The 16519-nt window shown below is 42.1% G+C and overlaps 1 protein-coding gene across 5 annotated transcripts in view; it reads left to right on the top strand.

The window, feature by feature from the left end:
• THSD7B (thrombospondin type 1 domain containing 7B) overlaps positions 1-16519 on the top strand; it is a 301488-nt gene that overhangs the window by 207784 nt on the left and 77185 nt on the right. For all 5 annotated transcript variants that reach the window (XM_042041089.1, XM_042041087.1, XM_042041088.1 and 2 more), the window contains exon 16: positions 14537-14715. In XM_042041089.1, the coding sequence (XP_041897023.1) occupies positions 14537-14715 (179 nt within the window). The remainder of the gene's footprint in view (positions 1-14536; positions 14716-16519) is intronic.

Raw genomic sequence — 16519 nt, 5'->3', positions numbered from 1 at the left:
GTAGCCTGTATCAAACAGAAAGAGGGCAGAATTAAATGCAGAGCAAGCGGGAAATTCCATTCCGTTTGGATATTTTCTCCTAGTTTCCATGATATGCAGTTCATTGCAGTCATAGAATGGTTTGGGTTGGAAGTGACCTTAAATATCATCTCATTTCAGCCCCCTTCCACTATCCCAGGTTGCTCCAAGCCCCGTCCAACCTGGCCTTGAACACTTCCAGGGATGGGGCAGCTTCTCTGTGCAACCTGTGCTAGTGCTTCACCACTCTCAGTCAAGAATTTCTTCCTGATATCCAATCTAACCCTGCCCTCTGTGCATTTGAAGCCATTCCCCCTTGTCCTATCACTTACCACAGACATAAGCCTTTATTTTAGGAACCAGTTCTGTACCTGTCCTACCCCCAAACCACTGCTGCTCTCTGACTTACAGTCAAAAGGCTTGGGACACCAGAGAGCAGGATGTGAGCTGATGAGCTGTGTGATGGGAGGGGGAGAAACGATGTCTCAGGAGGAGATTAAGTAATAGAGTGGGCACTACGAATGTTCCTGAAGGTGTAAGGGAGCAGAGAAATCAGCTCTCTTGGGGGGTCTTCATGATGGGGATCAGCAGCCTAAGCTGCATGTAATAAAAGGAAAAAACCTCCACCCTAATGAAGTGATTCCCTCCTGGAATAAGTTCCTCTTGCAGCTGTTGGTGGTTGTTCCAGCTGGCTGCACGGGTTCATAAAGCAGCTTTCCACGGTTTGTGTTTCAACAATGTGCTTTTGTACCAATTGATTATGCCTCTGTGGCCCATGAAGGAGGAGTAGTATACCTTTCCCCCACATTACCTTTTCTTCTGCAAAAAGGGAGCTGCTGGGTTTTGGAAGGTAGGCTTGCCTGTGGCGTGACTTGCTCTTTTGAGAAACTCAGGTTTTTTATCACTATTAAAAAGGGGAGGCTGTCTATGCGTGGGGCTTTTCTAAATAACCTTGCAGCCTGTTTTCTGCCAGTGATATTTATGTGGCATTTTTAATGGTCTGGCTTCTCTTAGGGAGGTAGTAGGGAGTGGTAGCTCTAGGGGGTTATTGTTGGCTTTCTTGTCTTGAGCTTTTTATGTGAGCAGAAATGATCGTGACACTGCCCTGGCACAGGGCCCACGTCAGAGGCAGAGGGGTGGTCAGTGACTTCGGGCATAAGGGACTAAAAATGGGCAGAAGCTCCATAGGCTGCACTTCCATCACCTGGGGCCTGCCTTCCAAGGTTACATGAAGACAAGTCTGATATTTATGGTCTCTGGAGCTGGGAACTTTCAAAATGCACTTCTGAACACCTTATTGAATTAGCGATAGAAACAAATCATTATCCAATTAATAATTAGCAGAATGCTTTTCAACCATAATGGAGAAGAGCAATTTACAGAAGCATGCAGAATTGCTAAGCCCTGAGAAATTACTCATGACAGTGGTTTTTTTTAAGCAGCTCAGTTTGTCTTGCTCACAGTTAGTATCAAGTGACCTTTTAACATTTGCTAGCTGGCCATGATTATGGCTAATTAATCCATTGTCTTGTATATTGAATGCCAATCACTGTGATATCTGGGCATTGTTCTTGCTTTGTGAGGTGGGGATAAGCAGATTCCTCTTTTACTCCTTTCAGGTCTTTGGACTTCTCTTTGTTGCCTGCTCTTTTCCCTCTGCAGGACAGTGCTTTTCCTTCCTTTCCCTTGAGCCAGAACAGAAGTGAGAAGTTGTAAGGCTTAGACCTCAGTTCTTTGGTGGGTCCTTTTGAAGAACTACAAAATGTAGAAAGAGAGATGTAAGGATGTAAATTGTGCCTCTAGAGTAGGAGTAAATTTGTCCCAGATTTGATAATGTCCTGAGTACACAGTGGTGTAGAACAGAATAGGTCAGTTTGTAGTTTTTCTGGAGGGCAAATTCTGGGCTTTTGCCTTCTTGCTGCAGTGATTTTCATTTTCCTTGTGAACTTAGACTTGAGTAGGGTTTATTTCACTTGGTCAATATGACCTGTTATGTGAGTGCATCAAAGTTGTCAAGTGAATGTACTGTGAGTTTGAGTCTGGTGTGGAAATAAACTGCTCAGAAGGGTTCAGGGTCTGAGGCCCTGCTCTTACGCTGACTTTTCTGAGTGATTCTGCATTTGCAACTTGGGGGGCGAGAGGGGAACCTAACTAAAAACCCAATTAAGTCTGTTCATCTGCGTTTCCTAGCAGTCTAGCCTCCAGCTGTCCTGAGCCTATTATCTGCTGGAAATCAGTATTTTCTCCCCACTGGTGTAGTTACCACATGCAGAGTATCCCAAGGTCCAGAAACAGTGAAGACAGATTTTGGAAATTCTCTGTCAACTTCCCTGTGGTCTACAGCTTCTTCTGTCAGGATCTGAGACCTGGGCTGTGGGGAGGGACCTCTGGCTTGACCCACCAGAGCTGAGAAAGACTGGTGTCAACACTTTGGGTCAGCTGAAGTCAGCACACTGGTCACAACTGACTGATTTACCCACCCTCACTGCTATTAATTATGTTTTTGCTCATGATCATTAGATATGAGAAGCTTAAAAATACAAATCACAGGCTTTTCTGAATTTTATTCCTTTCTATAACTAATATTTTCTCCAGGAAAAAAGTACACTTCCATTTTTTTTTCATGGCTGGCTTTTATGATAAACTGCTTTATTTTGGTAGTGTCACCTTTTTCCTTGATCACCCATTTAATAAGCTTGAGAAGTGAGTGATCTGCATTTTCCAGTTGAGGTGGTGATTTTCTCCCAGATTTGGTTCACCATTGTTTTTCTTCCTTTAATTTGGAAATGCACTTACGAAATCATGGATAGAGGTAACTATCTCTAACTACATTACAAAATTTGGTAGTTTGCCTAATTTTACTTCCTATCAGAAGACTGCTTATATTGTGTTGAGCTCACTGCTGGTCCAGAGGGTCTCCATTTTCCAGCTGGTGTCTGGAGCATCCTCTTTGGCCATGAAATTGTCCTTTTAATTGCAGTTCATCTGCTTCTCAATCTGTCATCTGAGCTGCTCATGCTATTTTTGAATTTCCATCTCCTTTGTTTTGAATGATTTCCCGTCATCCCTGTGCTTCTCTTTCTTGTGTGTGATGCCAACAGGGTTTTTTTAATCTTAGAGGAACATAGGGTGCCTCATCTGTTCCAAATCAAAGGCTGGAGACTTCTGTGCTCTTGCATGGAGGTTCTGCTTTTGATCCGACGGGCGATTTATGGAAAGCAGGAATTTATGAAGAGTGCTTATCCTATTCAAGTTCTGCTGTGCTCACAACAACAGGAACCTGGAGGGAAAAGACACAACAGACACATAGATCCTGGTTTTAAATCACAGAGTGGTTAGCTGCGACCTGCACTCACCTTAAAAAGCTTTAATTATCTCTGAATTTATGAAGGGCACAGCAGGAATGCTCAAATACCTCCTTGCTTTCAACACTGCAGTGTCTCCTTGGATGTGCTCCAGTTGCCGGTGGTCAAACCCATCCTAAAATGAAAATACTGGGATTGACATCCCCCATTTTAGGAGAAAATGAGCTGTTTTCAGGTAGGTTTTAATCCCTAGATTTGAATAAGCATTCTGCAGATCTATATTTGTATAGCTCAAAACGCCATAAGCAGAGCCTAATAGATTAAAAGAATGTGAGTCACGTCTATCCTGGCCTGAAAGCAAACTTGCTGCTCCTACAAGGTAGCAATTTTGGGGGAAAAATTTAAAAAAGAAAAGGTTAAAAATGCAACATTGATTAGATGCCTGTTTATTTTTGGAAGTGTATCAATTGTAGTAATTACTGTGGCATACATTTTTCCACATCTAGTAAATTTTATTTTGAAGAGTGAAATTGTAGAAATCCCTGATTTTGAAGATCTTCAGAAACAGAAACTTTTCTGAGCAGACGTTTCCCCGTGTTTTTGAAAATATTCCAAAGTTTAATTTCATTCTTAGTTTGAGTGACATTTTATATTGAAATTTCATTTTTCAGTACAACCTGTTAATTTCAGAACCCAGCTAGGCTCTCTGTAATCACTTCCCAGAGATAACAAAGACATCCCTGCTTTGTCAACACTGCAGCACAAATCCAAAACACAGCCCCATAGCAGAAGCTGTGAGGAAAATTAACTCTAGCCCAGCCAAAACCAGCATAGTCTCCCTCTGTGGCCTTTTTATTACATGGCTGGATTTTAATAATGGCTGTATTACTACTAGAAAGGTTTTCAAAGACTGCTTGAGGAAGAAGTTTCAGCTAAAAATTCACCTTATTTTCTGCCTATCACATCCCCTGGCGTGGGAATTAAGGCTGGATCACAGGACTGACTGTCCTGCCCTTGAGTCCCCACTTCAGGACTCTTCAAAGCCACTGCCACCTTTGACTGTTTTCTGCTCTCTCACAGCTAAATAGCTTCTAAATTTGGCTCTGAAATCCTGGCTGGGTTCTCCTCTGGACTCTCTCCGACATTCCTACATGTCTCCTTGGGTGTGTGGTGACACTTTTATTACAGCTGTGGCTGCCAGGGGAGCTGTAACACAGACACAGAGCCTGGGAAGGACCTGCCCTCCATTTCTTGTTTGACCACAGGATTTTTACATATTGCTCCCATAACAGTGCTCAAAGAATGTTGATTTATTCCCTATCTTTCCCTTTGTTTGTTTTTTTTTCCCCCAAAATCTGTTCACCATAAGAAAATTTGGCCACGGTTCTTCCTTTATGGATGTTAAAAGACTTATCAAATGAAATTGGATCACAGGACAACTGTTCAGACATTGAGTTCTCTGTGTTTTCCTGGCAACAGAATCAAAGATAAACAGCCATCAAAAAAGTTATTTCTGAATGGGTCAAACTAGCTATCAAAGAAGCTTATTTAAAGCAAGGTAAGACTTCCCCTGAGGCATTAGTACACAGAAATGCACATTCTTCTAGGTCTTTATCTTCCTTCAGAAAGGAAGCATGCTTCTTAAGAAAAAACATTTAGAGACTTGGCTTTTGGAGCAGCATCCTCTGTAAGTGCTGCATTTAGTCAGAGTGATGTCTGCTGTTACTCCTTGGCTCTAAATACACATCTTTATTGCTTATCTTCTTGCCCAAATTTCTTTTATGCTTTTTGCTGCATTCCATAAAATGACCCCTTTGAAGAGGTGGCAGTACCAGATTTTATGAAGGAATGGCTTTTTGCTGACCACAAACAGACTTTCTCATGTTTGACATTCACCGTCAGCTACCTCTTGCTGGACCACCTCTGCCCACCCTTGCTCATGTCCATCCCTTTTGTTTCTATTATTAGGCTCAGTTAGGGTTTTTTTTTTAATTTTTTACAGATTGATTGAAGCTCTTCTATGGGTCTCAGGAATGTTTTTAGTGTAGAAATTGTGACTCAGTGTAGAAATAGTCTATGGGAGCTTTAGGAGAGCTGTGATAGCAGGTTAATGCACTGGGTGATCTCCTGCCCCGATTTCTGCAGCAGGCTATGGAAAGAGAATTTCCTTGAAATGTGGCCCGTCTCTTCGGCCTTAATAACACATTTGTCACAAATACAGCCTGTTACGAGGCAAGGCTCTAATAAAATGTTACCATACAAAGACAGACTTAGAATTAACAGTTTTCTCTCCCTACGTGTCATTCCATTTAATATTCTATATTGGAAATATGAAGAAATACCCTTTTAACCTAAACCTGTTCATGGATTAGTATTCTAGTCCTAAGACCTCTGTGCTTTTACTGCTCATGGAGAGCTTCATGATCCCTCTGAGATGTGTGGCTGAACTGGGAAGTGACATGTGGTGGTAGTTCACAGGATTCCTGTCATGTCTTCCGTGGGGTTTTTGCAGCATATTTTAATCTGTTTGCCTTTCGTATGGCTCTGATGAGCAGGACTTTCAAGCAAATAAATGGATGACAAATCATTTTTGAGTGAAGAGTGACAATTCTTTACCACTGTTGAGGAGCCCTGTGGCAGCTAGACATAGTAGGTGTTGTAGTGGAGTTCAGTGAGCATTAAAGGGTTTAATGTCTGATGTATTCTGAAGATTTTCAGAAGCAACTTAATTAAACTTAAACTTCGGCTCGGTCTACTCTAAGGATTATCCCAGTGATACTGACGAGTAGTTGAGAATTTATCCTACCTTCGTCTGTTCCTGGGCCTGAAATACACTTTAATCTCTGTCCTCCAAGGTTTGCAAATGAGGATGGTGTAAATTAAATTACTGAGAGCCTAGTTTGCAAATCTTCTAATATCCCTCACTACAGACAGAGATTCCCACTGTGAAATCTTGGCTCTCATTTGTATTTGGTAACATGGGGGAGTGACCACTAAAAATAATGTTGTTTAACAGGATTATGTTGCCTTCTGCTTCTGAATCCACTGAAGTCCTCCAGCACAGGAGATTGAACTACACAACCAGAGAGCTCAAAGTCACACTGCAAAATGGAAACAAAAGTCTATCAGAAATTCAGTACATCAATACTCTGTGCTGGGGCCTGCTTGTGTCACAGAAACGTCCTGTTTCCCTCTCAAGGTTTTCCATCATCTAAATGAGTCGCTGCTCGCCCTGTGCCTGAGCTGTGCAAAACCAGGACTGTTCCCTTTCTTAAAATCGTGTTTTCGTCAGATGTTTTTTATAGTACAGCTTTATTTAAGGTCAGATGCTTCTGCAGCAAGGTGACCTCAAATAGGTGGAGTGAAACTCCTTATGCAAGCAGATGGGACCTGGCAGCAGCTGCCTGGATTTTGGGAAAGCACTCAGGGATCTATCTTCCTGGTGGTGGTAATGGTTAGTGGCATCCTTAAAACAGCACCTGTATAATTAAAGTGTGCAGTTGGGCTTCTCATTTAGTGTCAATGGGAGAAGGAATTGAGGCAGAGTATTGATTTAAGTGTATTGATTTGGGGGGGTCACTGTGTTGCTCACCTCCTGTGGCAGGGAGGGGTCACTGTGTCATTCACCTCCTGTGACATTGGGGAGAGGGCTGTGGAGGTCATTGCTGGCTCACAACCTTCCACTGCCTTTCCAGTGCCTGTGTGACCTGCTCGTGAACACAGGCCCTTACACTGGGTAAAACCCCTCGAGTTTGTAAATTAAAGAACTAGGAATGCACATTTAAAGAAAAAAAAAAATCATGTTGCTGTGAGCCCTCTTGATAATACTAATTGCACACTGATCTAATTAGTGTTCCTGTGTTCTGCAGAGTCATCTGGTGGTTTATTTTGTCTGAAATAAAAGCAATATTGTAATGCAGAATACATCCTAATTATCGGGATGCAGGGAGATGCATCAGCGAGTCCCACTCTGTCAAATGAAAACCATCACGTTGTTGTCCAAGACAAGTTGTCTAAATGAGGCTTGCCTGTGTCTTGGGGTCACAGCTTGGCAGCAGAAATGAGGTGGCATATTGTGGTGACAGTGCCCAATGTCATGGCTTCAGAAACTGGCAGAAAGATGCTCTCCACAGAGGGCCCCAAACTCTGAAATTGAGTTTCTTAGTGTGCTCCAGCAGAACCTGAAACCATTGACCTTCAGGACACATAATGATTTACTGAGGGGGGTAGATACTTTCAGTGACATTTGGCAGCAGCTTTCTCCCAGTGATGGACCCTTGGCTCTGGAAGATGCTTCCTGCCTGGTCCAAATTGCCCAAGTCTGTATCGATCTTCAGAGCACTCTGCAGTGCACATCTATTTTCAGAGCTGCTGTGCCATCAGGCCTCTGAGAGAAGCTGGGTGTAGGAGGAAAGGGAATTTGGTGGGCAGTTTGTGTTTAGGCTTTAAAAAGAGTCTTGTTTTTTTGAAAAAATATAATGATAATAAAAAATAAACAGTCTCAGGTTTGTTTTAAAAACATGCTTTTGTACTATGAATTGAGTAGCCTGAAAAATATGTATGGTAAACAATCCATAATAAAGTACAATGGGCTGAGTTTCTTTTCTGATCTATAGAGGATTCCATCTCTGCTAAGAAAAAAAAAACTACTCAGTTTTGTTCAAAGAAAGCAGATGATTTTCCCAGTGGCAGAGTGATAAGCAAAGTATACAGAAGAACACAGCTGAGCTATTCCCCTAACTGCTGTTGATCCCAGTGGATGGTTTTTTATTTGAGTAAGGACTTTGTTAAGATGTCAGGGCTCCCAAGCAGCCGGCCCAGCCCTTCACCTGGGAAAAGGGAGCATCATTCCCACAGTTGGTTTTGGAGCCTGGACAGATTTGTGCAGTGGATTTCTGCCCTCCAGCATCACATGTTCCCTGTGAGATGAAGGTACACTGTGAAGTCCTATTTATTTGCTCTGTTTATTTGTACGCAGAAGGCAGCAGACAAAGCTCCTTCTCCGGAAGAGTTCTCAGCTTGTTCTGCAATCTGTTACAAGGAAAGTGCTAATTAATGGAGATTTCCTTGTTGAGTTAAAAGATTAAATATATCAACCACCAGGGCTTGTATCTAACACCAAGCGTATGCTTGCAAGTTCTTTAAGGAAGAAAACTGTAATGCAAAATCAAAAGAAATTAGAAATCATAATGCAAAGTCAGCATCAACCCAACTGCCTCCTCGGGATTTAAAGAGACTCTGAAATTGAGCAATAAAACCAACCTTTGGATGAATTTCAATAACAATAATGTTGAGTTAAACTTACCAGCCTTTTTTACAAGTCCTCTCTGGTCTATTTAGAATCTCTAATCAGTCTGCTACGAGATAACGTGAGCGGGTGCATCTTTTGTTGAGCGAGTGGGAATAAATTCACTAAGGGTCCATTATTTGAGCCTTGCAAAATATTTGATGTGGAAGTTATTTTTGCTAGTGGCTGTGCATTTACTGAATGTATTCATTAGATTATCTCCTAAATTTCTCAGCAAACTAATAATGCATAAAATCTCTCAAATCCTTGTGTACTATAAAAAAAGAAGATTAAACATTTGTTCTGTGGCAAGATTAAATCCTTTCTGGCTGCAACTCAAGTTTTTAGCAACATAAGTCTCCCAGACTTACTATGCTTAGTTCCCTTCAGTTAATAATTTTCTCCCTTGAGGCAGGATTTAGATTTTGAACAGGGATTTTTTGGGATGAGGTGCTTCTCTTGCAGCTGACAAGCCTCTGGAGCCTTTGGTTGTGCCACGTGGCCCATGGCCAGTGGCTGCCTTACTCTTGGCACTTTGGGAAAGCCTCAGCCATAGAACATGGTCAGCTGGTGGAGTTAAGTCTCTGAGCTGCAGTCTGTGCTCCATGCTGAGTGTTAACCTGAGGTAAAGCAAGAGGTTTGCCTTTCAGGAGATCCCAAAGCTTCAGCTGAGCAGAATTTGGCCCACCAAATGCTGTGTCCCTTATAAAGTCTTTAGCTATTAGATTTTTAGCACTGCTTGGATTTACTGATGCTATTTTGTGATATTTCACAGTCAGTAACCAAGCGAATGTAAATATTAATTGCAAAATGAATCCATTTTTTCCCCCTCTACCTTTGGTCTGTGTAATTAGAAGCATTTCTCCTGTGTCACTGTCCACTCTGCTGCTCCCTAGTTTGTTACAGGGTGATCTCTCCTGTCCCACAGACTCCTAGGGTAATTAACAGTGTTATTGCCGGTGGCAGCTGTGGTGATGCACAGAATTGTCCCTCTCACAGTAATGACCTTGAGTTTTATGAAGCACCTCAAGGTTTACTAACAAGGGTAGAACTGCTACAAGTTTCTTAATTGAAACCATGAAATATGTTAGAGAGGATACAAATGAGTTTAAAGCCAATTCAATTAGAGAGGCATCTGTTTCCAAAGCTGCTGGAGAAATGTTTATTTTCGCATCACTTTTAAGCCGGCGTCTTGGAATGCTGCTGGCACTGTTGTTTAACGCTGTGTGCAGACCTCACACCCGCAGCAAATTTATCTTTTGGAAGTGCAACAATCAGGTGGAAGCATGTCTGATGTTTGCTTGTAAACCTAGAGATGTCCTGCTTCTCCCAGCACAGCCCCATGTGGCATCACTGACATCCCCCAGCCCATCACCCAGCTGCCTTCTCTTGCCTTGGCTCTGCTGGGTGGCACAGCAAAAATGGGACAATAATAGCTTTTGCACCATGTATTTGTGCCTCTCTGATTCTGGCACAGGTTGCCCAGAGAAGCTGTGGCTGCCCCATCTCTGGAAGTGTCCAGAGCTAGGCTGAACGGGGCTTGGAGCAGCCTGGGATAGCAGAAGATGACCCTGCCCATGGCAGGGGGTTGGAATGAGATGATCTTTAAGGTCCCTTCCCAGTCAAGCCATTGTGATTCCATGACACCCAGCAGACCATGGTCCTCACTTTACCCACCTGCTGTTGCTTTGCCTCTGGGCTGCACAGGAGAATTGAGGTGAGCCATGGATACCACATTGTGTGTCTGAGCCTTCCCATGACCTCCTGTGTGATCTGTGGGTGCTCTGTTTGTTAGAGACACTTTAGAAGAGGGACTCCATTTGTGCCTTGTTGAGCAACAAGCACATTGTTCTTAATGAATAAATCATAGTAGAATGAGCTGTGCAGCCTAGGTAAATGCATCTGTTCATCCCATTATGTTGACAGTGTCTCTGTAGAAAAACAATAGCACTTATACATAGAAAAGGCTTATTTGCTCATCCAGATCAATTTTTCCTGCCAATTCCCAGTAGCATGTTTCAAAGTGCCCACTTAAATAACCCGGTTCTTGTCACTACCTCCTGTGACATCTGTGTGTGCAGCTCCAGCTCTGTGGTGTTCAGGAGCCTGCTGTTGGTTCAGGTAGGACAGAGGCTCTCATCTGCTTTGTCTGAATTAAATGAGCTTTATTTTAACAGCGTTTGAGATTTTGAGGAATAATAATAGTAATAATAATAAAAACAAAGGAGGTTAAAGGAAGCTTCAAGAAATAATCTAAGAACACATGGAAAGTAGGCTGAATAGGGTTGGGGAGCACAGAACATCTTTTTCTGTAGAAGGTTTTGGAAACTTAACAATTCTTTGGTACCAGGTTTTGCATAGGGGAGAAAAAGGAGGGATGTGATGGATATGTGAGAAATTTAACGATGACACTGACAAAACCAGCTGTGTAAACTCAGCCTTGACTTGGTCCCCCAAGCTGAGCAACAGTAACTCAAAAATGTTATTTCCTTTATTAATATTCTGTTACAGTAAGAATATTGCTCTTGATAGTAGCCTGAATGTAGAATTCTTTATTAATGGATTGTTTTAATAGCATATTGCCCTTGGGGTTTTTTGTTTGTTTAGTATTGTACATCACACCAAAGCTACAAGTTTTCTAGGGATGCCAAAACTAGGATTATTGTGGGTCTTTTTAGTCCCCTGACAACAGCAAGTCATTGCTTGGGTCCTACAGAAAAATAAAATATCCTGGTCTCACAGGAATGGATGAGCTGAGCACAATGTTATTTACTGCTTATCATAAAAAGATAGCCATAAAGTCGTTCTCTGTCTGAGCAGAGGGTGCATCACAGGAACATTTTTGGAGAATTTTGTTTGAATGAAATTTTTGCTCCATGAGTATCTCAGCATAGGATTAACTTTAAGTGATTGGTAGAAGAGAAATGGCAGCCTATGAGCAGAGCTGGAAGCAAAGTTATGTTCTCATTTTGATTTTGTAGCATTGTTCACTGTGGAGAATCAGCTTCCTCTGGACTATATGGAAATGTAGTGCTTTGTAGCTGGCCAGTATTTGTTTATATTTAATGTAATTAAGAAATACGGGTGAGGAAACTCAAAAAGAAAAGAGCGGCCTCTTAGCACCAGGATGGTTCACTGAGGGATAACTCACAGCACTTCCTGGGGATGGGATACAGCAGCTGCTTCCGTCTTCATGGAACAGTTTGTGCTGGAAGGGACCTTTTAAAGGTTGTCATGTGAACGCCCTGCAATGAGCTGGGCCAGGCTGCTCCAAGCCCCATCCAACCTGGCCTTGGACACTTCCAGGGATTGGGCAGCCGCAGCTTCTCTGGGCAACCTGTGCCAGGGCCTCCCCACCTTCATTGTAAAAAAACTTCTTTGTATATTAGACAGATTATTTCTATATCTAGGAAAGATTGTTTATTATAACTTTTCCTTCATCTTCTATTTTTTTTTTTTTGTGTTCTATTTCTTTTTCTGTTTTTTTTAATATTTCTTTTTATTATAGACGTAGATCTTGAGCTGCCTAAAGACTTAGCCCATTTTGCCTTTTCTGATAAGTTGATAACCCCTCTGACTAATCCTACTTTGAAACAAGGCACTTTCTTTGTTTCTGTTGAGAGTTAATTACCCAGGCTGTCACACAGCCCAAGGAAAGATGATATTTCATACGGTGGTGGAACAGAACTCTTTGGAGAACTGCCTAAGAAATGCTTCTCATAAATCTATCATGAGAAAATTTCTTTTACTTATCATAATGTATTATGAATTGCTTTGAGTGGCAACCTAAGCAGATGGAACAGAATATTAGAGGCATATTTGGGAGTTTTATTTGGGGGAAAAAAGTGAGTCTGTTTTAGAAATATTTGTGTGTGTGTGCATGGGTGTCGTCTCACTGAGGTGAGCATACAAAGCATACCAAGTTGAAATATCTCAAACATTCCAGTATCACTGGAATGGATTCAGTCAGAAATAATTAAGATACCCAATTCCAGTGGCTTTGGAGCTGCAAGTGAAGAGGCACCACAACAGACAGAGATCAGAGGCAGCAAAGAAAACCAGGGCACACTGTGTGGGCACAGGTCTGCAGCGTTAGGGAAGAGTTACAGCGTGAGTTATGTGGGGAAATGATTGCAGCTGTCAGGCTGTGGGGTGGTCGCCGTAAAGAAACAGGGAACAGCACCATCACAGGAATCAAGAGAGGAGAAATAGAGCATCATTGAGCTGAAGGAGCTGTTGCTGCTGCCGTTTTTTAAGGCACTGTTTACAAAAGCAACATCAGTATTTCTTGTACCTCTAGAAGGAAGATATTTTCCAGGGGATGGATGCCTAAATAAGCCTGAAACCTTTCTTGATACTGACTTCAGCATGAAGAGCAGGAAGGAGGCAGCGAATTGCTGCTGTGCATTGATGCCCAGGCTGTAACACAGTTCTGGTTTGGAGTGAGCAGCAGGCTTGGGCATGGTTCAGCCAGTAAATCCAGCTCTGAATGACAATAATCTCCACACCTCCACCTTGGTGTTTCATGGTTGTCTGGGACTGGGGGTTTTGGATAGCAGCTGCTTCTGGGTTGAGTTTTGTTGTTTGGGTGTTTTTTTCCCCTCTGTGCTGCAGTGACTGTCACCTGGGTAGAGGGGGGAAACCCTTCCTGAAAGAGTCACGAAATGAGTTAATTTGGTATTCTGTAGGTGAGGAATCAAGAGGGAGTGTTCGTGTGATGAAAACCAAACAGAAATAAAGAGCATAAAAATGAGAAACATCAGAAATGTGGTAGGGGTGAAATTCAGTTATTTCCATAACCATCACTGCCAGAGCTGTCAGAGGGATGAAGCTGCCTCTAATAAAGGTTGATCTGAGCAGCCACTGGCTTTCATGATATAACATGAAATCTCTTTTTTGTTTAAATTAAAGTAATACATACAGACGTGACAAGCAGATAATAGGAACTGGGGGAGAATGAACGCAGCATGGTAAGCAGGAAGGTGCAGGAACTATTCCACACTGCCAACCCAAGACTGGTGCCACTAATTCCCTGGAGACCCCCAGGGTTCAGCCACCTTCCACTGCTCTTCTGCACACCAAGAGCTCCACAGCCACTGCTGGGCTCTTCAAAATGTCTCTTCCCACATGCCAGCTCCTAAAACAGCTGTGGGGTTGGGCCTTTTTGGAGGAACCTGTTGGGTTTTAATTCACAAGGTGCTGGTCCTGCAGATGTCAGGTGTTGTGATTTCAAGCGATGATGATCTTGTGAGGACTTTCATGTCAAAGCAGCTTAAGGTGAAAGTAAAGCTTTAAAATGCCATTTTTGAAACCCAGAATAAGCAAAGCATTTGAAAAGAGATATAAAGAAAACTTGTAAGATGTGGGAAGCAGGTTTCACCTGCTTGTCCCAAGAATGAATCCCACACTGCTCCAGCTGGCGGGCAGGTCCCTCACACATCTGATGGGAGCTGCCAGAAGAGCTCTGTCGCCTGCACCATCCTCTGGTTCTCTCTGCTGGGAAGAGAACTTGTGTCTGTCTCCTGCCTGTGGCAGCTCTGGAGATGGCCAGTGTAATGCAGAAGGAGTACAGAATTGGGCTGTGCACTTAATTCTCCAGAATTTATCATGGCCACAGTTTAATAGGGAAGGTAATTGCCTCATATTGGTGACCAGCAGCTTCACAACAGGTACTTTTGCCAGCGTGTGTCCTCTACATCATTCCCTTTTATCACTGCCTTCCTTGGACTAAACCACGTAGAAATTAATTTTAGTCACTGCTGTTCTTCACAAATAGTGCCGTAACCTCGCGTTGGATGGTGTTGTCAGTGTGCCAAATGGCTTCTCCTTGAGAAGTTGTCGTTTTGTGTTGGTTGCACAGGTTACATCAGAGGATCGGAGTTCGTCGGTTGCGGTGATTAAAACCTTTCTTAAATTTTTGGTTTAGGTTACATTGAAGAGCCTTGCACGGTCCCTTGCCCGTTTGATTGCAAATTAAGCGATTGGTCCAGTTGGTCTCCTTGCAGCTCCTCCTGTGGACCGGGGGTGAGAGTCCGATCCAAGTGGCTGAAGGAGAAGCCCTACAATGGAGGTCGTCCCTGCCCCAAGCTGGATCTCAAGAATCAGGTGAGCGACATTCCGATAGGCCGCAGAAATCTCTCTGTGCTGCGTTTTGAGTCGGGATCCAAAGTTCCTGTGCTGGTGAAGAAGTTAAAGATAGGAGTTACCTCTGGGACCACACCTTGGGTCACATTTTGTAGGCAATCCTCGACCTTCCTGAAGGCTGAGGGAGAGATGCTCATGTATCAGCAGAATGTGACCTGAAACACCCTATTTCTTATATGAGGAAATTGTTATCTCCCAGAGCACAGGAAGCCCTGGATTGATAATCCCACTTGGACAGTGTGTAGACATCAGAGAGCTCAGATGTCGTGGGTATTTTAAAACTTTTTAATTCTTTCTGAGACTATGGTTGCTGTAGAAACATTTGTTAAGTAAAAATTGCTATTTTTAGCAACGTTTCCCTTCAACACAGCACAGGTTCCCTTGAACATTAATCTCTGTATATTCAATATTGAAGTATCCCATCAGAGGAAAATAATCTTTAAATTGCTACTCTTAAAGGAAGATCAGCATCTATTTAAATGCTACTTAATGCTGTATGCATTTCTGCAAAGTGCATAGTGATTTCCTACGTTTGCTGATTAATTCTCAGCACTAATTAACACTGATGAAGTACTGTTTAGTTTTGCCTGCCTTGTATTTCAGATTCAGCCATGAAAATTAATTAATAGGATAGAAACAGTCATGCTGAAGGAACTTCATATGTATGTTATGAATAATATGAATATGTATATGTATAAAATACGTGATATGTAGAAGTACTTCAGTGGTATCATACAGAGATTTATTTGGTAGATGCTAGAGCTGATGGATTCAGTTGTTTTTCTGCACAAGTACTCCTGCAGCAGTCATGTCCTGGAATGCAGCACCACTTTCAACTCCTGATTATGAACTTGCCTCATTTTCCTCACAGTTAATTTTATTTTCCTGTGAGAAACGTGGTAAATACTCCTTGGAAATTTTTTTTTCCTTCTTCTTTTTCCTTATTTCTATTTGAAATTCATTGGAAGTAGGCTAACAGAAGCAGCAGGGACTACAGAAATATAAAACTGCTATAAAGTGTATGTTGTCCATAGCTCAGTGCTTTTCTTAATAGATCAGACAGATCACCAGAGAGGCAGAGTGAAATCCCACAGTAAGTGATAAGGTAACAATAAGCTCCTTTGTAATGAAAAAATACTGGGGTTTGTTACCCACAGACACAGCAGACTCCTTCCATTAATAGCAAACTTACTGCTATCATGTGTTGCCTATTCCCACACACATTAGAGTTGCCAGTTTCAAAAGCCTTTCAGAGGATATTAAAGGAAAGAAATTGTTCAAACTTGGAAGTTATGTCTTTGTACCGTTTATTGGTGTGCAGTGCTTGCAAAGTGCCGTGGCTGGTATTGATATAAACATGGTTGGTGCTTTTTGCCTTTTTACCAGGAGCATACATTGTGATCTAAAACCCACTGAATTCATTAGAGGCTTTCTGTTGCAGGCTGTAGTAGAAATAATGTAGAACTGTGTTAAGGTCTGTTTCTTTAGGTTTGTGACTTCATGTTTTTTCAAGGTGTTTTTTTGTTTGCTTGCTTTTTTTGAGCTTTTGTTTCTTTGCCTGTGAGTTTTTGAGGGGTTTTTTAGGATAAAACAGAAGCTATTTCTAACTGCTTTAGCACACAAATGGATTATCTTCTTCCAATTCAGATTTAAAGGATTGAGTCCAATTCTGTGTATTTCAGAGCTTTTGGGGTAAGAAGAAATTGTTGTGCTAATAAGGAAAATGTGTTTATGTACATGTCCATGTATTACACTTAGACATGCA

This window comes from Corvus kubaryi, unplaced genomic scaffold, assembly GCF_017639235.1.
Source record: "Corvus kubaryi isolate FWS band 111438036 unplaced genomic scaffold, C.kubaryi_AGA036_p1.0 37396, whole genome shotgun sequence".
In the NCBI taxonomy this organism is placed as follows: Eukaryota; Metazoa; Chordata; class Aves; order Passeriformes; family Corvidae; genus Corvus; species Corvus kubaryi.
Note: the sequence above shows the minus strand (reverse complement) of the source record. Positions and strands in the feature narration are given on the sequence as shown.